This window comes from Girardinichthys multiradiatus, chromosome 18 (assembly GCF_021462225.1).
Source record: "Girardinichthys multiradiatus isolate DD_20200921_A chromosome 18, DD_fGirMul_XY1, whole genome shotgun sequence".
NCBI lineage: Eukaryota > Metazoa > Chordata > Actinopteri > Cyprinodontiformes > Goodeidae > Girardinichthys > Girardinichthys multiradiatus.
In genome coordinates, this window is record NC_061810.1 from 51,623,868 (window position 1) to 51,648,859 (window position 24,992).

The 24,992-nt window shown below is 42.9% G+C and overlaps 1 protein-coding gene across 3 annotated transcripts in view; it reads right to left on the bottom strand.

Annotated features, from left to right (window-relative positions):
* Positions 1-608: 608 nt before the first annotated feature.
* Positions 609-24,992, bottom strand: part of LOC124883988 (flotillin-2) — a 42,934-nt gene continuing 18,550 nt past the window's right edge. For 2 of the 3 annotated variants that reach the window (XM_047391535.1, XM_047391537.1), the window contains 6 exons: positions 23,716-23,829; positions 23,515-23,634; positions 3,908-4,122; positions 3,572-3,755; positions 3,214-3,363; positions 609-1,953 (listed from right to left, as the gene is read on the bottom strand). In XM_047391535.1, the coding sequence (XP_047247491.1) occupies positions 1,915-1,953; positions 3,214-3,363; positions 3,572-3,755; positions 3,908-4,122; positions 23,515-23,634; positions 23,716-23,829 (822 nt within the window). In that variant the 3' untranslated portion in view covers positions 609-1,914. The remainder of the gene's footprint in view (positions 1,954-3,213; positions 3,364-3,571; positions 3,756-3,907; positions 4,123-23,514; positions 23,635-23,715; positions 23,830-24,992) is intronic. The other variant, XM_047391536.1, reaches the window with a different exon arrangement.

The window sequence follows — 24,992 nt, forward strand, 5'->3', positions numbered from 1 at the left end:
CATTGGTTCTGTCCAGACCTTCATCGGTCTGATTATCTTTCTGCTTGAAGCCTGTGATCTTCTTCATCCCTGTCCACACATCTCTGATATTGTTTTGCTGGAGCTGCTCTCCAGCTTCTTCTTGTACACCTCCTTGCTGTCTCTTATCTTGACTTTAAGTTGCTTCTGTAAACTCAATAATTCTCTGTCTCCCTCTCTGAAGGCTCTTTTTTTCTTGTTAAGCAGGTCCTTCAGGTCATTGGTGATCCAAGGTTTGTTATTGGGGAAACATCTCACGGTTCTGGTGGAGATGATGTTATCCACACAGAAGTTTATATAGTCGGTTACACACTCAGTTATGGCATAACCCATTCAGCCTGGAAGTCCTCCTTGCCGTCACCATAATGTTCAACACAGCGTCTGTTCTACCATTTTTCTTCTCCAGAATTCCTCTGATCCGAGTTAGAAGAATGGTTCTACAAGCTTTTGGGTCATGGGGTGTACCTTCCTTTCCCCATGACCGTGAGCAGAATAAGCATGCTGATAAACCAGCGTTAGGCCTAGTACTGATTGACATCGTGAATGTGATAAATACTGTGGCGGCGAAACAATCACCATGGAAACCCAAATAATTACAGCAGTTTGATTTATTCGAATGACATTAAGTGTAAGCACACACAGATGAACAACATGCAGAACAAATCGGCTTGGAGCTCCTCTGAAACACAGCGCATATAGGAATGAGTTCAACAATAACAGTCTTGTTTTCTACACCAACTACCACTGGGTTCGATTTTAATCTGCCTGAGGACGTCTGGATCGAACCTCCACGGTGCTTTGTTCTCAGGGACAAACGGAAGGATTCTGTACAGCAGATCCGAACCGGACCTCAAAACAACAAAGCAAGGTTACAGTCATAAACATCAGGATCAGAAGTTAAAAACGTAGAAAATATTGATAGGTTTAAGTCTACTTTAGGTCAGTAAAAAAATCTGAGATATGAATAAACAAAGTGCAATTTCTAAAAACAATGAATGAACCTGTTAAACATGGCTTTGATCTGCAGGAAACTAGCATGAATTTAAACCTACACGTTACATCAAGCCTGTTCTGTTTGGTCTTTGTATTTAAATCTATTTTTCCTCTACAGAAACAACTCAAAGACCTTTTTATCACTAATGTTATGCAGTCGACACCACGGCCAAACCTCCTGCATGAAGACCGCTGCTAAACGTCAAAGAGCCTCATCACAACATAACAGTATTTGCACACGTTTTATTTTCTGCAAAAATGGTTTAAAATCAATAGTTTTCAGAGGGAAAAAACAGCAGCTTTTAATGCTCAACCCAAACAACGTTTTTAGATTACAAGCACCTTTATGTTTAAAAACCAACCAAAGCCATTCAAGCATTTAGTTCATAAAACTGACAAAATTTACAACTAAAAGCACCTTTACACAAAACAAAAAATAAATGTATATATCTGTATCTGATTATCTACAGAACGCAGGTGTCTCACATGAGAGGCATATAATTGAACAGAAATCCCTGCAACATACAGACCGTACACAGTAACAACAGCAGCTTCTTTAAATAAAAAGACCAGGGATTCAATAGCAAATGAAATTTATCACATTAAAAGTTTGGTGCATATAATCTGGATCAGATTCAGCAGGCAGTCTACCATCACATCAGTCTGGCTTCAGCTGTCTTCATGAAATAATATACATACAATAAGAAATAAGTACCAACAACAAAATATTCCCCGGTTTCAAGACAACATTTCTGAATGAGCAGCAGTGCATGCAGATTTTCTGGTCCTGTATAAAGTAAGGCACCAGAGGTATCCAGAAAATACGTAGAAAACAACACGTCTTCAAGTGTTATTAAAGGCAGTCTATGAGTGCATACAACGATCGAGTGGAGTCCTCGGCTCTCAGGCTTCAGCAGAGGTCATCTTCTGGAGCAAAGGGATCTGAGGAGAGAAAGGGAGAGATCACTCTGAGCTTCTCAGCGTCCTTCACATTCAGCTGGGAAACAGCAGCAGAAAGAAGTCAAAACGCAGCATTTTACTGCGATTCTGCAAAGTTTTATGTTTTAATGCAGTGCCTTGGAAATGTATTCACACCCCTTACACTTACTACATTTTGTCCCATTAAAACGACAAACTTTAATGCATTTTATTGAGGCTTTTTGTGAAAGAGCGTCACAAAGCCATGTATAATTGTGAAACAGGAGAATGATACATTGTTTTTAAATAAATGTATCTAATTAAATCTGAAAATGCGGCAGCATTTCTGTCCATCCTACTCAAGCAAATACTTTGTAGAACCACCTCTTGCTCCAGCTACCAGCTGCAGGGTTTTGGGTTCCATCTCTACCAGCCCTGCACATCTAGAGGCTCATTTGTTAACCTTTCGTCTTTGCAAATTGGCTCAAACTCAGGGTGGATGGAGAGTGAACAGCAAATTTCAATTCTCTCTGGACTTTGACTGGACCATTCCAACACATTAATATGCTTTGATCTAAACCAGGGGTCTTAGACTCCAGTCCTGCAATTTTGAAATGCGTCCCTGGTTCAGCTCGCCTGAATCAAAAGGCTAAATGACCTTCTCCACATCTAGTCAGGTTTTACAGAGTCCTGCTAATAACCCAATATTTGATTAAGGTGACACATCTAAAGGTTGCAGGACACCAACCCTCAAGGACTGACATTTGAGACTCCTGATCTAAACCATCCATGTATCTCTGGCTGTGCGTTCAGGCAGGTTGTCCTGCTGGAGTGCAAACCTCCACCACAGTTTCAAGTCTTTTGCAGCCTCCAACAGGTCTCCTCCTAAGAATTTCCTGGATTTGGCTCCATCCATTTTCCATCAACTCTGACCAGCTTCCCTGTTCCTGTTGGAGAAAAACAGCATTCCCACAGCATGATGCTGCCACCACCATGCCTGCCACTGGGGATGGTGTGTTCAGGGTTTAGTGCAGCGTTGGTGTTCCAGCACACGCAGCCTTTTGCAGGTAGGCCAGAAAGTCCAATCTCCTTTTTCCCCTACGTGGCTTTTAGCAAACTTGAAACTGTATTTCAACAGTAGCTTCCTTTTAGCCACCTTTCTATCAACCACGGACAACAGGCAATAAATATTGAGTTAAAATGTTCTGTTCTGGATAACAGTCAGACCAGACATTGTTTTAATTTTCCACATATAAACCATAGAAGAGGGCCTGGACTGCAAACCTTTGACAGATCCACTCCGGTGAGAGCGTTGACAGACACAGGAAGTTCGGCCAGCAGGCGGTTCATTTCACCCGTCACACGGCTGCCCTCTCCGCTGAGGATGACGATCTCGTTTGTTTTGGCTAACGGCGCCGCCACCTTTGAAGTAATCTGCAAAGACACAGTTAGATGTGTTGCTTTATCACATATAAAGTTCAGCTAAAGCTAAATAAAGGAGTGTGAGGGGGTTATGAGAACAACATGGCTGCTTCTTTGTACCTGTCTTTGATCCAACACACACCAGGACAGAAGAACTGACACGTTTTCCTTCTGTGTGCAATTGATGAACACACTCTAGATGAGTTTGTGTGAGCATTACCTTGGGCAGAGCTTCAAGGACCAGAGCAATCTTTGCTGCCTCTCCATACTGCTGGTAGGCTTCAGCCTTCAGCCTCATCTTCTCAGCCTCGGCTTTTCCCACAGCTTCTATTGAGGAAGCCTCAGCCTCTCCGATCTTCTTGATCTTCTCCGCCTCGGCCTGGGCAATCAGAACCGTCTTCATCCTGATGCAAAGGCACATGTCATTAAACACAGACGAAGGCTGTTTCAGACTAAAATTTGAATCTCTGTTTGACAGAAGCAAAAATATTCACTTCCAGAGAAATATGACAGTTTATAGATGTGCAGCAAAGGTAATGAAGGTGTTTTCACTGACTTCTGCCCCTCAGCCAGCTGCTGCATTTTGTAGGCCTCGGCCTCAACGGGCCTCCTCACGGTGGCAATCAGTTCTTTGTCAGTTCGGTCGATTTCCTTCTCCTCGATGGTGATCTCCTTCTTCCTCTGCACAACTTGAATCTCTATTTCCTCCAGCCGGATTTTCTGCTGCTCCTTGGCTGCCTGGAGCTCATAGGCCAACTGGGACTCAGCTTTCTGAAAACGCCACACAGATCGTTGCTCTTTATACTAATGCTGGCAGAGTTTAACAGAGAAGTAGGTATTATTCTGTAATGTTTCAGGCACATTTGACTGAATGAATATGATGTATTCAGGAAGTCAAACAAACTCATCACATGATTCCCTCACATTATCTGCAGATAAGCTGCAGATATCTTCCAGATTATTGTCATGCAGTTTGTCACTGGGAGAGATAACAGTCGTTTTCTAACTGCACAGAGCTAAAGGAAACGTTGACTGTTGCTTTTCTGTCAGTTGAAAGTAAACCTGGGGTTGAGGAATTCGTTCCTTACGACAAAATGTGTTTTTACAAAGCATTGAGCGTAAAAAACAACCCTGAGCTTAAAGCAACGTAAGACCCAACAGTGGCTGATCTCAGCTCAGGAGGAGACGAATCAGCCTACTGTCCAAATGGTGCCAACCTGGCCTTGAACATCAGCTTAACTAAGGAAATAGTGCTGGACCTTAGCAAACAGAACAGAACCTGCCTCGCTCCTCATCAATGGTGAGAAGGTGGAAACAGCCACCACCTTCAGGTTCCTGTGGGGCCATCATCTCCCAGGACCTTTCCTGGTCAGCTAACAGGATATCAGTGATAAAAAAAGTCATGGCAGGAACTTGATGCTTTAAGAAAATCCTGCAGGAGATGTCCCACGGCTCTACAGCTGAGCATGCTCCATGCTGGCTGTTCTGCTGCTGACAGTAAGGATGGACAAAAGGTGCTAAAAACAGCAGGAACAGGGATCAGCTGCCTCCTTCCTTCTTCTGGAGGACATCTCCAGGTTGAGATGTTCCAAAAAACCCAGAAGAACAACCAGTTTGCCCTTTTGTTCTCTGGGGGCGCTATAGGAGTGTCTCCTTAGTGAACCATTGCCACAGGCAGTCCATATAAGGCCACTTTTACCCCTGTTTTTACTGGTCTTCACTGTCTAACTGGGAATAATATACCAGCTGAGAGCGTGTTTAATTTAGTTGTGCAAATGTATGATGACAATAAAACTATTTAATTCAAAAACAGATCCCTGTACTGAAGTAAGCAAAAGGCTGAGGCTGAGCTTGGTTCCAATAGTCCAGGGCCCGTATTCCTAAAGATCCTCAGAGTCTCTCAGAGCTCCTAATTTACCCTAAACCTTCCTGCCAAGGAGCCTCAGCTTCAGAGGGATTCAGTTTTCTGCTGAGACTCTGAGGAGACAACAGAAACTCCTCTTAGTAAGGAGGAGTTGATCCCGTTGCTAGGTATGATGCTGTCTTCTAAGAGCTGTGATTGGTTGTTTAAAGAAACAACAACAAAACAAATGCACTTCTATTAATTAATGGAGAGAAATTAACCGATAATAGAATTTATCTGGATTAAGAAATGTTTAAATCATGATGATAAAACTTAAACTTATTAAATGAATTATCCCACAACATCAACATGTTTGAACGTAGCTTATTTACATGATCTTCATATAGAGCTCAGATTATTGGATACACTTTCAGAATCAGAATCAACTTTATTGCCAAGTTCGTACATACAAACAAGGAATTTGACTCCGGTACACTTTGCTCTCTGGTTCTGTTTTTGCATTAAAGAATAAACATATTTACAATATACAATATACACATATATAATAAAAAGGTACATTTGCAACATCTATATGCTGTTGTTCTGTACTCTATTAAATGTTCAACAGAGAAACAGCCTGGAGGAAGAAACTGTCTCTGTGGCGGCTGGTTTTAGTGAACAGTGCTCTGTAGCGCCACCTGAAGGTAAAACTCTAAACAGTTTATGTGCAGGGTGTGTGGATATATATATATATATATATATATATATATATATATATATGTATATATGTTTTTTTGAGTTTTCCAATTTTTTCCAAATGTATTTCTTTAAAGCATTTTACATTCTGTAAATATTTAAATCGGTTCTATATTGTTTGTAATTTTGTTCACTTTGTATTCATGGTTATTTATTATTGTTTCTATTATTTATTTATCCTTCCTAATATCACATTTTTAGTGCCTCGCTTGATTTGCTCTTTAATTCTCTACAGGAACTGACAAAAGTATTAGAACCCCTGAGTGTTGATCCATTCTTCTCTTATTTAGTCTTAGAGTAATGGTTTCTCAGCCTATGAGATAATATGTACGCCACACTGTTAAGATTATGTCTAGAACAACAGGTTTCACCTCGTCTCTCTGGGTCTCATGAGAGTCACCTTGAAAACTCTTGTAGCTTATAGGAGAACCTTTGCTTTGTCTGGTCAGAATGATTTGGCAGCACTACTGAGCGCATCTCCAATGCTGTAAAAAAATCCTTCTCTAATGCAAGATTAAAATAAAGCTGATTCTGAGTGACAATCATCAGTCTCTGGATACAAATCTTTCTACAACAACCTTTAACTTGTTCTGCTGCTGAAACTATTTAATTTCCTCCTAGGGGGATGATAAAGTTAATCTTATCTCTATATTAATAATTATATGATTGTTCTAGAAGTTTCTGTTCTCATTAACTCGACTGTTTAGGAGGTGGATCTCTGCACCATGGAGCTGGTAGCGTTTTATTCATTCACTGTTGTTCATTGGAGGAGAAGATCTCTCCTTTCTCTCCTCCATCTTCTCTGCTTCAGACACTCTTAGGTTCATTAAAGGTCCTCCTCACTGCTCTGAACATCTCCTCAGGGACTTCCGGCGGAGCGGTTCAAGATGGCAGACTAAAACTCTTAACTGTCCTGGTCAGATTTAAGAAAACTCCACTAAAACTCGATAATTCATTTGGCTTATCTCAAAATGACATACTATGCGTGGTGTAAGATCAAAAAAGAGACTGGGGGACACTAAAAGTGACGGTCAAGCAAGGACTGATCCAGCAAACGACAAAAACAAACCCAGCACGATGCAGGCCACCAAGACAAGCGAGGAAGGCGAGCTAACAACTGCAAAGGCTATCCAGAACCTAAGCAACAATATTAAAGAAATGCAAAACGAGGTCATCACATTGAGAAATGACAGAAAGCAGGACTTGAGCAGCTTTAAGAGGGAGATGATCAAGAAGTTGGAGGAGGTCAGTACAGATATTCGTAATCATGGCTCAAGGCTAACTGAATCAGAGCAATGACTGAACAAGCTAGAGACGGTGAACGTAGACCTGAAAGAGCCGCTGATTAGCTGCCTCAAACAACAGAAAACTCTATGAATAAAGTCACAGATCTAGAAGGCAGATCCTGACGCAACAATATCCGCATCTGTGGCATCAAAGAAGCCGAGGGCAACGCCATGCTAATGTTCATGACAAATTTTCTGAAGGAGCATCTTTCCATTGACAAAGATCCTGATCTGCAAATACAACGTGCACACAGGTGATTGGGCCCTAAACCGCAGGATGCAGCGATTACAAGATCTATTCTCATTAACTTTCATAGATACGACATAAAAGAGAAAATCCTAAGAGCGGCGTCGGGAAAAAACATCTTCTATGAGGGCAAATTGATCTCATTTGTGCACGATCTTCCTATAGAGATAAATAAGCTTAAATACAAGAACATCAAGAAGATTTTCAAAGAAGAAATGATACGCTTCCAAACACCATACCATATCCAGCAAGTCACCAAGATATGCACTGGAGCAAAGCGGTCAGATCACACTCTGCGAGAAAAACTCCGAGAATTTTGACGAGACCAAGTATAACCTGCCTCATGTTGCGTACTTTTAATAAGTATATAAGTTATAATAACCTACAGTAATAATATTGTTAAGGAGAAGGATGACATTTCCGTAATTTTTCTTTAGTGCTAATACCTAAGCGTTTCTCCCATCTTATATATAAAACATTATACTGATCAGGACTAATGGAGGGAAATAACCTGTCATGCTCGAAGGTGAGGGAACTTTGTCGCAGACAGAGAAGGAGCCCCTACTTATGGTAGGTCTGTTCCTCCTACAATATGGGAAACAAAGTTGTACGATGATAAGGCATAGCGTAGCCCTGAAGATGGAAGACGTCTTATTTGTATTTGTGTTATGTTCTCCATGTTCCTGTTGTTACTTGTGTTCAAACTGCCGGCTTAGGAAAATATACTGGTAGGAATAATGTTGATATAAGAGCAGCTTCTTGGAATGTTAATGGTCTTAGCAACCCAGTTAAGAGGAGCAGAGTAATTTCTAAATTAAAAAGGGATAGGCCGGCCCAAGCGCATAGCAAGGGTCTGCTGGGAATGTCTGGTCGAGCCCTTGGCCAGGGATGTATTCAACTCCCACCTCCGGGAGAGCTTTGACCAGATTCCGAGGGATGTTGGAGACATACAGTCCGAGTGGACCATGTTCTCCGCATCTATTGTCGATGCTGCTGCCCGTAGCTGCGGCCGTAAGGTCTGCGGTGCCTGTTGCGGCGGCAATCCCAGAACCCAGTGGTGGACACCGGCGATAAGGGATGCTGTTAAGCTGAAGAAGGAGTCCTATCGGCTGTGGTTGGCTTGCGGGACTCCTGAGGCGGCTGACGGGTACCGTGAGGCTAAGCATGCTGCGGCCCGGGCTGTGGCAGTGGCAAAAACTCGGGCCTGGGAGAAGTTCGGTGAGGCCATGGAGAAGGACTACCGGTTGGCCTTGAAACAATTCTGGCAAACCGTCCGGCGCCTCAGGAGGGGGAAGCAGTGCTTCACCAACACTATTTATAGTGGGGGTGGGAGGCTGCTGACCTCGACTGAGGACATTATCGGGCGGTGGAAGGAGTACTTCGAGGATCTCCTCAATCCTGCCATCACGCATTTCGTGGAAGCAGAGGCTGGGGACTCGGGGTTGGACTCTTTCATCACCCAGGCTGAAGTCACCAAGGTGGTTAAAAAGCTCCATGGTGGCAAGGCTTCGGGGGTGGATGAGATCCGCCCTGAGTACCTCAAGTCTCTGGATGTTGTAGGGCTGTCATGGTTGACACGCCTCTTCAACATTGCGTGGCGGTCGGGGACAGTGCCTCTGGGGTGGTGGTCCCCCTACATGAGAAGGGTGACCGGAGGGTGTGTTCCAACTACAGGGGGATCACACTCCTCAGCCTCCTTGGAAAGGCCTACGCCAGGGTATTGGAGAGGAGAGTCCGGCCGATAGTCGAACCTCGGCTTCAGGAGGAGCAGTGTGGTTTTCGTCCCGGCCGTGGAACACTGGACCAGCTCTATACCCTCTACAGGGTGCTCGAGGGTTCATGGGAGTTTGCCCAACCGGTCCACATGTGTTTTGTGGACCTGGAGAAGGCATTCGAATGTGTCCCTCGTGATACCCTTTGGGGGTGCTCCAGGAGTATGGAATCGGGGGCCCTTTATTAGGGGCCATCCGGTCCCTGTACGAGCAGAGCAGGAGTTTGGTCCGCATTGCCGGCACTAAGTCGGACCTGTTCCCGGGGCATGTTGGACTCCGGCAGGGATCCCCTTTGTCACCGGTCCTGTTCATAACTTTTATGGACAAGATTTCTAGGCGCAGCCAAGGGCCGGAGGGGGTCTGGTATGGGGACCAGTGGATTTCGTCTCTTCTTTTTGCGGATGACGTGGTCCTGCTGGCCCCCTCTAGCCAAGACCTACAGCATGCACTGGGGCGGTTCGCGGCAGAGTGTGAAGCGGCTGGGATGAAGATCAGCTCCTCCAAGTCCGAGGCCATGGTTCTCGACCGGAAAAGGGTGGCTTGTCCTCTTCAGGTTGGAGGGGAGTTCCTGTCTCAAGTGGAGGAGTTCAAGTATCTCGGGGTCTTGTTCACGAGTGAGGGAAGAATGGAGCGGGAGATCGACAGACGGATCGGTGCGGCTGCCACAGTAATGGGGGCGCTGTGCCGGTCCATTGTGGTGAAGAGAGAGCTGAGCTGAAAATTGAAGTTCTTGATTTACCGGTCGGTCTACGTTCCCACCCTCACCTATGGCCATGATCTTTGGGTCATGACCGAAAGAACGAGATCCCGGATGCAAGCGGCTGAAATGAGCTTCCTCCGTAGGGTGGCCGGGCACACCCTTAGAGATAGGGTGAGGGGCTCGGCCATCCGGGAGGGGCTTGGAGTAGAGCCGCTGCTCCTCCACATCGAGAGGAGCCAGTTGAGGTGGCTCGGGCATCTATACCGGATGCCTCCTGGACGCCTTCCTCGGGAGGTGTTCCAGGCACGTCCCACCGGGAGGAGGCCCAGGGGACGGCCCAGGACACGCTGGAGGGACTATGTCTCTCGGCTGGCCTGGGAACGCCGTGGGCTCCCCCTCGAGGAGGTGTCTGGGGAGAGGGACGTCTGGGTGTCTCTGCTGAGTCTGCTGCCCCCGCGACCCGATCCCGGATAAATCGTTAGACGACGAGTACGAGTACGAGTAAAATCCATATTCTATTTCTTCAAGAAACTCATCTATCCCCAACGGGGCATGAGAAGCTAAAAAAAAATTGGATTTAGGAATGTTTTTCACAGCTCGTCTAAAATAGGTCATAAAAGAGGAGTTTCAGTGCTAATACATAACGCTACACACTTCGAACCCCTTAAACAAATAAAAGATAGTGAAGGTAGATACATATTGGTCCTGGGTAAGATTGAAGGGAAATTAGTTACCCTCCTTTCAATTTATATGCCCCCGCATTATGATCCACAGTTTTTAGAAAAAATCCAAGATTTGATTTCATCAGAATCACAAGGTATAATAATATGGGCAGCTGACTTTAATACAGTTCTGAATAAAAACGACACGACCAATAACAAAAGGAAGGCCACACCACAAAGTAAACTGTTAAAAAGGAGACTGGTTGATATTGGTTTGTTGGTTGTTTGGCGAGAGCTGCACCCGACAGACAAGGAATTTACCTACTTCTCTCCCCCCCCTCACGAAGTATTTTCCAAGCATAGATCTCTTTTTAGTTCTTAGAAACGATTGAGAATAAGAATAAGAATAAGAAAGTGTGAAATTGGTTCTAGAAGCTTGTCAGACCTCTCGCCAATTTATTTAACTCTTAATCTAGACATAAGACGTAAAAAAAACTATATGGAGGCAAAATACAGGCCTGCTAAACGAGAAAAATGTCATAAAAGAAGTAAAAACAGAAATAAAAAACTTCCTAGAATTAAATGACAATGGAGAAGTTGATCCCAACGTTTTATGGGACACATTAAAGGCTGTAATAAGAGGGAAATTTATATCACTAAGCACAGCTATTAAGAAAAGGAAGGAAAAAGAATTAAATTAACTATTCATTAAAAGAGTTAAAAAATGGATATTAACACTCAACTTGATCACAGAGAAGCACAAATTAAAAAAAATAAAAAATAAAATTCTAGACTTATGTAGAGAAGAGGAGGAGAAGAAATATCAATTCTGAAAGCAATCATTTTATGAGACAGGGCCAAAGGCAACAAAATTACTTGCAAGGGAAATTTGTAAGAAATAAATAATGCACTCAGTGTGTTCAATAATTAACCCAGAGACAGGAAATTTAGAAAATAGTTTAGAAGGGATTGACAAAGCCTTTCAAACATATTACAAAACACTATATACACAACCACAACAGAATAAAACAGAAGAAGTTAAAACATTTCTTGACTCATTAGACTTACCAAAAATAGGAAAATCCCAGAACAAAAACCTAACACAGACTACAGGTCCTTCTCAAAAAATTAGCATATTGTGATAAAGTTCATTATTTTCCATAATGTCATGATGAAAATTTAACATTCATATATTTTAGATTCATTGCACACTAACTGAAATATTTCAGGTCTTTTATTGTCTTAATACGGATGATTTTGGCATACAGCTCATGAAAACCCAAAATTCATATCTCACAAAATTAGCATATCATTAAAAGGGTCTCTAAACGAGCTATGAACCTAATCATCTGAATCAACGAGTTAACTCTAAACACCTGCAAAAGATTCCTGAGGCCTTTAAAACTCCCAGCCTGGTTCATCACTCCAAACCCCAATCATGGGTAAGACTGCCGACCTGACTGCTGTCCAGAAGGCCACTATTGACACCCTCAAGCAAGAGGGTAAGACACAGAAAGACATTTCTGAACGAATAGGCTGTTCCCAGAGTGCTGTATCAAGGCACCTCAGTGGGAAGTCTGTGGGAAGGAAAAAGTGTGGCAGAAAACGCTGCACAACGAGAAGAGGTGATCGGACCCTGAGGATGATTGTGGAGAAGGGCCGATTCCAGACCTTGGGGGACCTGCAGAAGCAGTGGACTGAGTCTGGAGTAGAAACTTCCAGAGCCACCGTGTACAGGCGTGTGCAGGAAATGGGCTACAGGTGCCGCATTCCCCAGGTCAAACCACTTTTGAACCAGAAACAGCGGCAGAAGCGCCTGACCTGGGCTACAGAGAAGCAGCACTGGACTGTTGCTCAGTGGTCCAAAGTACTTTTTTTGGATGAAAGCAAATTCTGCATGTCATTCGGAAATCAAGGTGCCAGAGTCTGGAGGAAGACTGGGGAGAAGGAAATGCCAAAATGCCAGAAGTCCAGTGTCAAGTACCCACAGTCAGTGATGGTCTGGGGTGCCCTGTCAGCTGCTGGTGTTGGTCCACTGTGTTTTATCAAGGGCAGGGTCAATGCAGCTAGCTATCAGGAGATTTTGGAGCACTTCATGCTTCCATCTGCTGAAAAGCTTTATGGAGATGAAGATTTCATTTTTCAGCACGACCTGGCACCTGCTCACAGTGCCAAAACCACTGGTAAATGGTTTACTGACCATGGTATCACTGTGCTCAATTGGCCTGCCAACTCTCCTGACCTGAACCCCATAGAGAATCGGTGGGATATTGTGAAGAGAACGTTGAGAGACTCAAGACCCAACACTCTGGATGAGCTAAAGGCCGCTATCGAAGCATCCTGGGCCTCCATAAGACCTCAGCAGTGCCACAGGCTGATTGCCTCCATGCCACGCCGCATTGAAGCAGTCATTTCTGCAAAAGGATTCCCGACCAAGTATTGAGTGCATAACTGTACATGATTATTTGAAGGTTGACGTTTTTTGTATTAAAAACACTTTTCTTTTATTGGTCGGATGAAATATGCTAATTTTGTGAGATAGGAATTTTGGGTTTTCATGAGCTGTATGCCAAAATCATCCGTATTAAGACAATAAAAGACCTGAAATATTTCAGTTAGTGTGCAATGAATCTAAAATATATGAATGTTAAATTTTCATCATTACATTATGGAAAATAATAAACTTTATCACAATATGCTAATATTTTGAGAAGGACCTGTATTAGTGCAAAACAACTAAAACTTGCATTAAAAAAATTTTAAAATAATAAAACACCTGGAACGGCTGGCTTTCCAGCTCAGTGGTACAAGGCATTTGAAGAACTAACGCCAGTATTATTTAAAGTATTAAATTGGACACTAATGAAAATGACAATACCACCATCTTGGTCTGAAGCAATTATAACTGTAATACCAAAAGAAGGGAAGAACATAACATTATGCAATTCATATAGACCTATATCAATCTTTAACCAAGATGATAAATTATATGCATCTATCATGGCCAGAATGATTTTGTCTCAGAGCTGATTGACGAGGAACAAACCGGTTTCATAACCCCCTGCTAAAATCTAAATAAATGGACCCTTAAAAGACCGGATAAGCCTGGTGAGATCCACTCGACAGGGCTGCCCTCTCTCTCCAACCCTCTTTGCCCTCTACATTGAGCCCCTCGCCCAGGCAATTCAGTAAAGTAATGATATCCATGGTATCATAATTAACTCAAGAGAACATAAAATAGCATTGTATGCTGATGATATACTGTTATATATTTCGAACCCGGAACAATCCATCCAGGCTCTCTTTAAGTTACTAAGCTAGTTTGGTGCTTATTTAGGATACAGGCTAAATATGGGGAAAACACAAATTATGAGTTTTAACTATCACCCCCTCAGCAGAACTTAAAAATAAAGTCCCAAGGAAACAATCTGATACTTGGGAGTATGGTTGACTTCTCTTCCAAATGACTTGTATAAAAGAACTTTGAAACTGTTATCAAGAGAATTAAACAAGACCTCGCACAATGGGCAACAGGTTTAATAGACCTCAGAGCAAGAATTGAAGTCAGTAAGATGTTGGTTTTACCTAGATTATTATATCCATTTATGGTCCTGCCTGTCAAAATCCCTCTTTCTCAGTTTCGTGACAGAGACACACATATATCTCGGTTTATTTAGAGGACGGGCACCCAGAATTAAATACAGTACTCTTATGATCAGAAAAGAAAAAGGGAGCCCTGTCTCTCCCATATCTCCACATGTATTATCTAGCAGCTCAACTTAAAAACAGTAATATAGTGGTGTGAGAATACTTGTGAAGCTAAATGGAAAGAAAAGGAAAACATGTGTGGAACCATCCCATTACAGGCTTTGATTGGGGATCAGAAACTTGCAACAGCATGTGAAAGAAATCTAAACCAGCTGGCATCATTTACACTAATGACCTGGATTGAAATGGTCAGGGAACTAAAGTTGTCCAACCAAATACGAATTCTCAGATGGTTGCTTTTGACTCTGACTTTACCCCCAACCTGTGTGTGACCCAGCATGTATAAATAAAGAGAGAGGGGTGCCAACACTTTGTAGTCTGCACTGCAGAGTGTGAGCTACCCTTGCAGCAAGAAAAAACTGACTCTGTATCGTTCTTACCTCTGAGTTGACTAATTAATACCTAACATTAATTTGGTCCTTCGAGCCAGAGATTATAAGAACTAAACTGATTTTATCTTTCTTTGCGGTGACTGGCGGATCTCCGGGAACCGCCTGACATCGAGTTAACCTCACACACCGGGACTTTCAGCCACCTAGGCCTGGTGGCTGAAAGTCCCGGTGTGTGACGTTCGCATCTGGCCGGTGGATTATTGTCTTACTCGGCGCCGGGTGACTCTGGGAGGTCCAACAGAGTCACCTAGAAGTTAACTCCAAGTTGAGACAGTTTTAAAATACAGTACATGAGATAAGAGTAAGCGCTATATATATAAAAGAAGAAAAGTACTTAAAAGTTGTTGGTAGTGTGTCGCCGGTTAAGAACACTGCATTGGGAAGGTTTTATTTCGCCGCAAAGAAATAATGATAAATTTAGGTAGTTATCTCGCCGTAAAGAGATTAAAAACGACTAGGCGCCGTAAAGTGAACTGGATAATTTGGTTGGTAACATTCCACCGGAAGGGAATTAAATTAAGTGTTAAATAATAAGGGAGCTCATAAACTAAACTAGGTCGACCATACATATTGCTGAAGGGATGTAAATATGTTAAAATACTAATTGTGTGAGTGATGTTTTGTGTGTTTGGAAGACTAAACATTTTGGAAGAATCTTAGTAGGATTCTGATGGTCTTGTGTTTTCTTTTGCCCAGAATAGAAAGACTTATTGGTGATTTATGGAGATAAAGGTCGGGTTTAATCCCAGAAAATGAACACCGCTGCGAATTAGTCGCAGTAGAAGGGCGTGTTAATGTCCTCTCCTTGAATCTCATGCCAGTGAACTTCTATCTGGGACATTTATAGTATTGTGAACTAAAATTAAACATCATGGGGAAGAAACAAAGTAAACTAACTAACTTAGAAGGAGATGTAAAGTTTATGGAGAATTATGTAGAAGGAGCAGGTATGATCTGTCATAGATGGAATAAAAAACATGGTTTCTTGGGTAAACTAAATATTAACGATATCTTAAAATTACAAAGGGATTTAAAATTAGAAATAATAAAAACCAAGAAACCAACTAAAAAGGAACAGAGAAAGGTTGAGTATAAATTCTCAGACAAATGGCTGGAACAAAGTAAATTAAGAAACATTCAGAGGCAAGGTAAGGACGAGAAGCGACAGGAGAAGCTGACAGCTGCAGTCTTGGTGCGCCCACATGAGGAAACAGTGGTCGCATCCAGACAGCGAGATGTTCAGCCCCCTGCCGTGTAGGAAGCAGGACAGGAGGCTGGAGCACAGCAAATTGGAGGAGAGATGGAAGGAGCAGTTCCTACAACTCCTATAAGTAAGCAAGAAAAATTAAGTAATCCTTTTAAAACAGAAGAACAGAGCTCTTCTAGTGAGTCCTGGTCTCCTAATTCCTGGTGGGACACAGGAGTGCGAACTAGGAGTCAAAATAAGAAAATTACTCCCAGCATATACCCAGGCGAAGCCTTAATGGCTCACGAACAGAAATTTCATCTATCTGGAAAAAATTTAGAGGAAAACACATTTCCTCTAGTTGAGGTAGCAAATCCAAACGTAGGTGATGCTAATCACCGACAGCCGCCAACTATTCTAGTATATAGACCATGGACACAGGAAGACAGAACTGCTGCTTTAAAAGGTATCCCATCGATACAAGAAGGCGTGGAAGAATTTCTAGACGCTATTACAGAACTCAGAGGAAGTTTTCATCTTAATGGCAGAGAGATGCTCCAGTGTTTTACCCAGCTGTTTGGTCATCGCTGGTGCAGAGTAGCAGGAGGTTTCACTGGATGTGATGATAATGGTGACATACTATCACATAATTCACTAGATTTAAGAGACGCCTTACGCTTACTCTTTGAAAGAATTCAAAGAGTTTATATACAGACAGCAGATTATGGTAAAATCTCACAATGCAAACAGAAGGAGGAAGAAGACCCACAAGATTTCTTGGATAGGATGAGACGTGTTTTTAGAGCAAACTCTGTTATACCATATGATGAAGCAGAGGCAGGAGCCTATCAGCAACAGTTGAAGAGAGCCTTTTTGCAAGGCCTTAAAATTGAACTCAGATGGTATATAGATAAACACTGGGTTCATCAAAATACAGGAACTGTTACACAAGCTTTAGAATATGTGGAACACGCTCATAAAACACAGAAAGATAGGAAGACAGATATGTTTGGAATGAAAGACAGTTTAATGGCTTTGCATCGCTCAGGGGTAAGCAGGCAAAGAGGACGGAGAGGATTTAGAGGTCACAGAGGAGGAAGAGGAGGAGGAGGAGGAGGGCCACGACACACCTACACACAGAGCAATGTGTGTCTGAGGTGTGGGAAAATAGGACATTATGCTAGAGAATGTAGGACAATTTTACAAAACCCTGTCGCAAAAGATGAAAACTGCTGGATCTGCAATGAGCCAGGACATTTTGCAAGAGAATGTAATGAAAAGCGGGTGTATAACCCCAACTCTACCCAGAATTGACAATTATAGCCACAGCCTCCACCTCCTCCCCCACTAGCAGAGAGAAACAGTAGTGAAATGGAGGAAGTTGACATACAAGCAGCATTAGAACTTATAGCACTAAGTAGGACGCAAGATTTGCCATATAAAAACATAATAATAAATGACAAAGTATATAGCTGTTTGTGGGATACAGGGGCATGTAGAACTGTGCTAACTAAACCTCCACCCGGAGTAAAATATTCTAACACCACAGTGCATGTTAGATCAGCAGCTGGTACATCAGAGGTACATTACCTAAGTGCACCAGTAACAATAACAGAACCTGAGACAAAACTTACTTGTCAGGCTCCCGTTCTGATAAGTCAAAAATGTCCAGTAAACCTGTTGGGAAGAGATCTTATGCAAAAGTTGCATACAAATCTAGTATCAACAGAAACAGGTATGAAAGCTGTAGTAGAAGAAGATGCCCTAGTCCTAAATGAACTCTCACAGCTGCATTATTACTGGTCCTTCGATCTAGGCCCCACACCAACAGCTCGAGAACTACTGAGGAGAACCAGAGAAAAACAAACTTCCCAGGAGGCACAGTACATGCTAGATACTGAACTCCATGTAACCATGAGATATAAAAATACTCCAGGGCCAGATTATCAGTATGATACTGTTTTTCACAGAGAAAATAATCAGACTGTTACCATACAGCACCTGTATGTTGACCCCAAAACAGGGAAATCTTCCACCTCAATCATAATGTCAGGAAGACAGCTTCAACAGTTTAAAGACAGTACACCTCATCTGTCATTAACTAAACCCGTGGGGGGTCAGTGGAAAGAATTAGAAAATATGTATTCAGTTCTGTTCACCATTTTGCTAAAATATGGGAAAATAAAGGGTTTAAAATATCAGCTGGAACAGAATTGACACATTTTAATCCGTTAAAATGACTGCTGTTAGCTATCCAGCTACCTGCAAAGATAGCACTTTGTAAATGTAAAGCGCATCAATCTAATGAAACCATGGAAACGAAGGGGAACACCTTTGCTGATATTTCTGCTAAAAAAGCTTTGAGGCTTCCCCTCACTTTGAAAATGTCAGATCTCTTATTTATAGATACAGATGTGCTGAAAGATTCACAACAATCTGCACCAGCTGCAGAAGTTAAATCTTGGCTGAATAGAGGGGCCATAAAGAAAGATGACATTTATCATTTGGAAAATAAGCCAATATTACCAAAGAATTTATACAAGACGGCGGCCCATGTGACACACGGGGTTTCCCATGTGTCGAGAGAGGGAATGATACACTTAGTAAATCTACATTTCCATACCATAAATTTTTCTGACTATGCAAAAAACTTTTGTAGATCATGTATTATCTGCTGCAAACATAATCCACAGGGGAACATGAGACCCAAAAGAGGCCAGTTCCCAGCAGCAATTCATCCCTTTCACACGATACACATGGATTTCATAGAGTTATCATGGTCAGGGGGAAAGAAATATTGTTTAGTGGTTATAGATGCATTTTCAAAGTGGGTTGAAATATATCCTGCAAAACACTGTGATGCGCTCAGAGTGGCGAAGAGTTTAGTGACACATTTCTTCCCTACATATGGTATCCCACAAATCATAAGATCAGATAATGGGACTCATTTTGTAAATAATGTAATAGAACGGTGCTCTAAAGCATTAGGGTTTCAGTTAAAAAACCATTGTTCTTACCACCCACAATCTGCTGGGCTGGTTGAACGAACAAATGGAACAATAAAAAATAGATTAAAGAAAACAATGGAAGAAACAGGGAGGCCATGGCCTGAATGTCTATCTCTGGTTAAATTATGGATGAAAATAACTCCAAAACAAACTGGTCTCACTCCATTTGAAATAGTACATGGCGGACCTTTTCCATTGCCATCAGAAATGGATGACATAGGAAAAGCACAGCAGGAAACATCATTAGCTGAATGGATGAATAAGATGTTACAAACAAAAGAAGTACAGTTGTCCAGTAGTCTGCCAGTAAATTCTGCTCCGATTTCACCGGAGAACCTGAGGCCTGGAGACCTGGTCCTGATTAAGACACTTCACAGAAAGGACTGGAGCACCCCCTGCTGGAGAGGGCCATACCGTGTTCTCCTGACCACACCAACAGCTCTGAAAATCGCAGAGAGACCATCCTGGATCCACAAGAGGCAATGTAAGCTAATATCACCGTTACAGGAGCCAAACCAACCGACGGGGTAACAGGGGAAGACCGGGTACAAAGGGGTTTGAAACCCATATGGCCCAACATCTCAAACCAGCGAAGAAAACAACTGACCTGTGCCCAACTTAGCATGGCTTTTTGTAACATGTGGACAGGACTGATAAGCCTGAGCCTAATTCTGGTAGCAGGGCTCATTCTCTGTTTAAGACAGGATCCACAGGATACGACATCACACGAGAAGAGATGGACACCGGATAGCTCTCATCTCAGACCCCTAAAGGACGGAGGACATCTTTTTCTGCAAAATAATTGGTATCGTTACGTGTATGAAACAGCTAAAGCACAAAACAAAACAGACTGTTATGTATGTTCTATCATGCCAGTTAATTCCCAGGGCCCTACAGTATATGTGAGAAAAATGAGTTTCACAGAAGCAGCATGTGCCTTTTCAATAGGACTCTGTGGGTATGCGAAGCGTACATATTTTATTGTTCCTGGTCAGAACCTGACGAGAGGAGAAGGCATCCAAATGGTTGGTAAGGACAACAAAATATACACATATTACAACAATTCTCTTGCATATGCATGTGACCCACATAACTGTACATGTGACCCCAAGAAATGGCAGCCTCTGCACATCAGTAATAAGGGAAGAGCCACACCATTCAAAGCACATGCCAACGGAAACACATTCCACCACGATTGTTTGAGTAGAGAAAAGAAAAATGATTCTTCTATCTAAATGGGTAACACCACGCAGTGTGGAGGCACATGGGTCTCCAAAGGTAATAATCAAAATGGAACATATTGGGTCGAGGGGGTAGCTTGGTTATGTGGGAATAATGCTTATTTAATAGTACCCCCAAATTGGTATGGGGTGTGTGCTCCAGTTTTCACATCTGACCACACTATAATACTCAGTAAGGTAACGATGCGGAGCAGGAGTTTGGTCCACATTGCCGGCACTAAGTCGGACCTGTTCCCAGCGCATGTTGGACTCCGGCAGGGCTGCCCTTTGTCACCGGTCCTGTAAATAACTTTTATGGACAGGATTTCTAGACGCAGCCAAGGGCCGGAGGGGGTCTGGTTTGGGGACCAGTGGATTTCATCTCTTCTTTTTGCAGATGACGTGGTCCTGCTGGCCCCCTCTAGCCAAGACCTACAGCATGCACTGGTGCAGTTCGCAGCCGAGTGTGAAGCAGCTGGGATGAGGATCAGCTCCTCCAAGTCCGAGGCCATGGTACTCGACCAGAAAAGAGTGGCTTGTCCTCTTCAGGTTGGAGGGGAGTTCCTGCCTCAAGTGGAGGAGTTTAAGTATCTCGGGGTCTTGTTCACGAGTGAGGGAAGAATGGAGCGGGAGATCGACAGATGGATCGGTGCGGCTGCCACAGTAATGGGGGCGCTGTGCCGGTCCGTTGTGGTGAAGAGAGAGCTGAGCCGAAAAGCAAAGCTCTCAATTTACTGGTCGGTCTACATTCCTACCCTCACCTATGGCCATGAACTTTGGGTCATGACCGAAAGAACGAGATCACGGATACAAGCGGCTGAAATGAGCTTCCTCCGTAGGGTGGCCGGGCACACCCTTAGAGATAGGGTGAGGAGCTCGGCGATCCGGGAGGAGCTCGGAGTAGAGCCACTGCTCCTCCACATCGAGAGGAGCCAGTTGAGGTAGCTCGGGCATCTATACCAGATGCCTCCTGGACGCCTTCCTCGGGAGGTGTTCCAGGCACGTCCCACCGGGAGGAGGCCCAGGGGACGGCCCAGGACACGCTGGAGGGACTATGTCTCTCGGCTGGCCTGGGAACGCCTTGGGCTCCCCCTGGAGGAGCTGGAGGAGGTGTCTGGAGAGAGGGACGTCTGGGCATCTCTGCTGAGTCTGCTGCCCCCGCGACCCGGTCCCGGATAAGCGGAAGACGACGAGTACAAGGGGTAACGATGATACCCACCTTACCCAAAAGGCAAAAGAGAGATATAGAAATGAAACCACACGACCCTATCTGGGGAACTAATGTCCCGGATGAATTTAAGCTTTGGCCAAAAGGAGATAAAGTGACACTATCTCTCCTTGGCGAGGTGTGAGGAAACCAATGCTGCGTGTGGAAACTTTAAGCTACCGATTAGGGCTGTTTTTGAATAACTCCATAATAGTAGAAGAGGGTCAAAACACAGAAATGAGCGCTATGCGAGCCATGGTAATTCAGAACCGCATGGCTTTGGATATTCTAACAGCATCAACGGGCGTTTGCGTTTTGTTGAACACCACCTGTTGCACATATATTCCAGATAATATACATTTCTCAAATATAACAGGAGCACTGAATAACCTGCGTAACCTGCAAAATGTCATGACACACGACCACCCGACTCCCAGCTCCTCTTGGCTAGACTGGATGCTCCGAGAGGGACGGATGAATTGGGTTAAGATCTTCTTACTCGCCATAGCAACATTCCTGATCATCCTGTGCACCTTGTCAATATGTATTATCCCAGGTTGCAAATGCTTGGTAAAAAGGATAGTAACTCAATCAGTCAGAGTCGCATATGCAGCATTGATCCAAGTCGACACAACACTGGACCCAAAAACAGATGATTATGATGACATGTTGTAAATGAATATATCTTCAATGCCTGAGTGTATTCATAATTGTACTTCATAAAATGACCTTATAGCAGAAAATCGAAAGAAGTTGCTGTTTAAGTGAAATAAGAAAAAGTGCAATGATGATATGAACAATGGGATAATTCGACTAGTCTCTCAGGCTTACTCCAGGCCGTGTAGATTTATCATTTCTAAACTATATCAGGGTTTGTTGAGTACTAAGGGAATGTAAACTCACTATGTTAAGAAAAGATAGGAGAAAGAGTTGAAAATTGAAATATCGCAAGAACAATGGGATAATATGTGAATCTGCTGCCTCAACTTCCTCTTCAAACTATTGGCGAGAGTTCAATTGGAAAAATTTGTTACGTTTCTTTAAAACACCACAACAACAGTCTTATAAAAATTCCAACGCATCTAGATGTTGGAGAGGTTACGGGGCCACTGAGACAAACCACAGCCATATCTTCTGGACATGTACAAAAACTAAGACTTACTGTTGGGATGTTTGGGGGAAAATCGAGTCGATTTTGGATCTTACACATCAGCACCCCTCCATGTCATTATTACTAGGATTCACTCCTGATGGTCTGGATCTGAGAGACAAATACCTATTAAAAATCTTTATTGCAACCGCCAAAAAAAAGATCATTCGCAGATGGCTTCAACCTGAAACACCGACGCTTAAGGACTGGCTGGAACTGACGGTGGAAGTACACAAAAAGGAAAGGGTAACATTTATGCTGAGATTACAATCTGAACTTTATAAAAAAAAGATGGTACAAATGGAATAGATTCCTTGAGCTCAACAACTGAGACTTGTCTCTTGCTCTTCTGAAATGTTGTAAGCTGCTCCAGAGAGTCAATTGAATCATATTTCATATATTTACCCCCTGGTTTTTTCTGTTTGACTGTCAATAGTATCTAATGCTGACAATTGTTCTGTTCTATCTCTGTTTGAGAAAAGTTAACCAATCAATAAAAATCTAAGTAATAAAAAAAAAAAAAAAACATCTCACATTAGGAGCTCTCTGAAGGTCTTAGATGCTTCCTGAATAACTTTTATTTTATCAAAGGAAAACTACAAGAAAAATCTGATAATTCTCTGGGAATACAGGCTCCAATTTCAGTCCAACTGCTAAAGGCAAGACTCCATCCTGCAAGGATGATTTGATGATCTGAAGAACATTGTGCTGAGTGCCACTGAAGTCAGCCTAATAAACACTTTAAATTCTCCTAATTAGCAGAAAAACTAAAGCAACAAAGGCTTAATTTTGTATCAGGATTCAGTAATTTTGTTTTATTTGACCTCGAGGTTAAAAAATCTCTTTATGCAACCATTTATGTTCTCTGTTATGTTTTATAAAGCCACAATGTTCAGCTGCATGTTGATCTTCGGACTCAAGAAGAGTAGTTTTGCACAAGAACAAAGTAAAAGCTCCAGATCTCACCTTGGTGTTGATTTCTTGGTTGAACGCAGCTTTCTGCAGCTCCAACTCTCGCTTGGAGTCAGCCATTTTGGTGTCGGCCAAAAACTTCACATCCATCATTTCCTTCTTACATTCGGTTTCCTGGAAGGCAAGATACAGAATGGCAGATTTAATCAGTGGAACAAAACTAAAACATCTCTCCAACAGAAGCCGCCTAATTACCCGTATCCCAGCATCCCTCTCTGCTTCGGCAACACCGATGTCTGCATCCCTCTGGACAGCAGCGATCTGGGTCTTCCCCAAGGAGCTCAAGTAATCCAGCTTATCGTACACATCCTGGGAACACAAGGAGGCAGGTCAGAGGAGGATCTGCTTAGCAGAACAACCGGTCCACTCACAATTACCAAAAGACTTCTCCCTGGGTGCATTAATCGCTCTGAGCAGATAGGCTGGACGAGGCCTCAGGGAAACAGGAACGCTTCATCACACTGCTGCAGCACACATTTATTCATTTCTATTAAATTAAAATGTAAGGTGGTCTTAAGGTGGTCCACTGTTTTGGACCTAAAATCTGGATATTATCAGATGGAGATGGCAGAAGAAGATAAAGCTAAAACAGCTTTTGTAACATCGCTTAGAATTTGGGAGTGGAACAGATTGCCGCAAGGAATCACCAATGCACCCAGCATGTTTCAGCAGCTAAGGAGAGGTGCATGGAAGATCTGCATCTTAAAGAAGTCGTTGTCTTCCTTGATGACATAATATTTTCTGCCAGTCTGGAAGAACATGAGGAACGTTGAAGCAGTTTGAACTAAAGCTATCACCAGAGAAATGTAAGTTTTTTCAGTCTTCTGTTCGTTATTTAAGACATGTTGTCTCTGAAAAAGGAGTTGAAACAGATCCAAAAAAGATTGAAGCTTTAAACTCCTGGCCAGTTCCCCACAACCTTAAAGAGTTGCTATCATATTTGGGTTTTGCCGGGTATTACCGAAGATTTATTAAAGACTATGCTGCTATTGTCAAACCACTCAACGAACTAACCCGTGGTCATGCTCCTGCACATCGTCCTGCCAAGGTAAAGAAACCAGAAGAAAAGTACCCTGATCCAAAGCAATCCTTTGGAGAAAAATGGACCAGCAACCAGCAGATTGCCTTTGAAACAGTCATCTCCAAGTTGACAAGAGCACCTGTTCTTGGGTTTGCCAATCCACAGCTGCCATATATTTTACACACAGATGCGAGCACCACAGTTCTGTACCAAGAGCAGGAGGGCAAGCTGCGTGTCATTGCTTATGCTAGTCAAGGCCTGTCAGTTAGTGAATCGAAGTATCCAGCTCATAAACTGGAGTTTCTGGCTCTGAAGCGAGGTGTTACTGAAAAGTTCCATGATTATCTAACTTTACAGTTGTTACAGATAGCAACCCTCTTACATATGTTCTTACTTCAGCCAAGCTAGATGCTACAGGTCATCGGTGGTTAGCAGCACTGTCAACTTATGC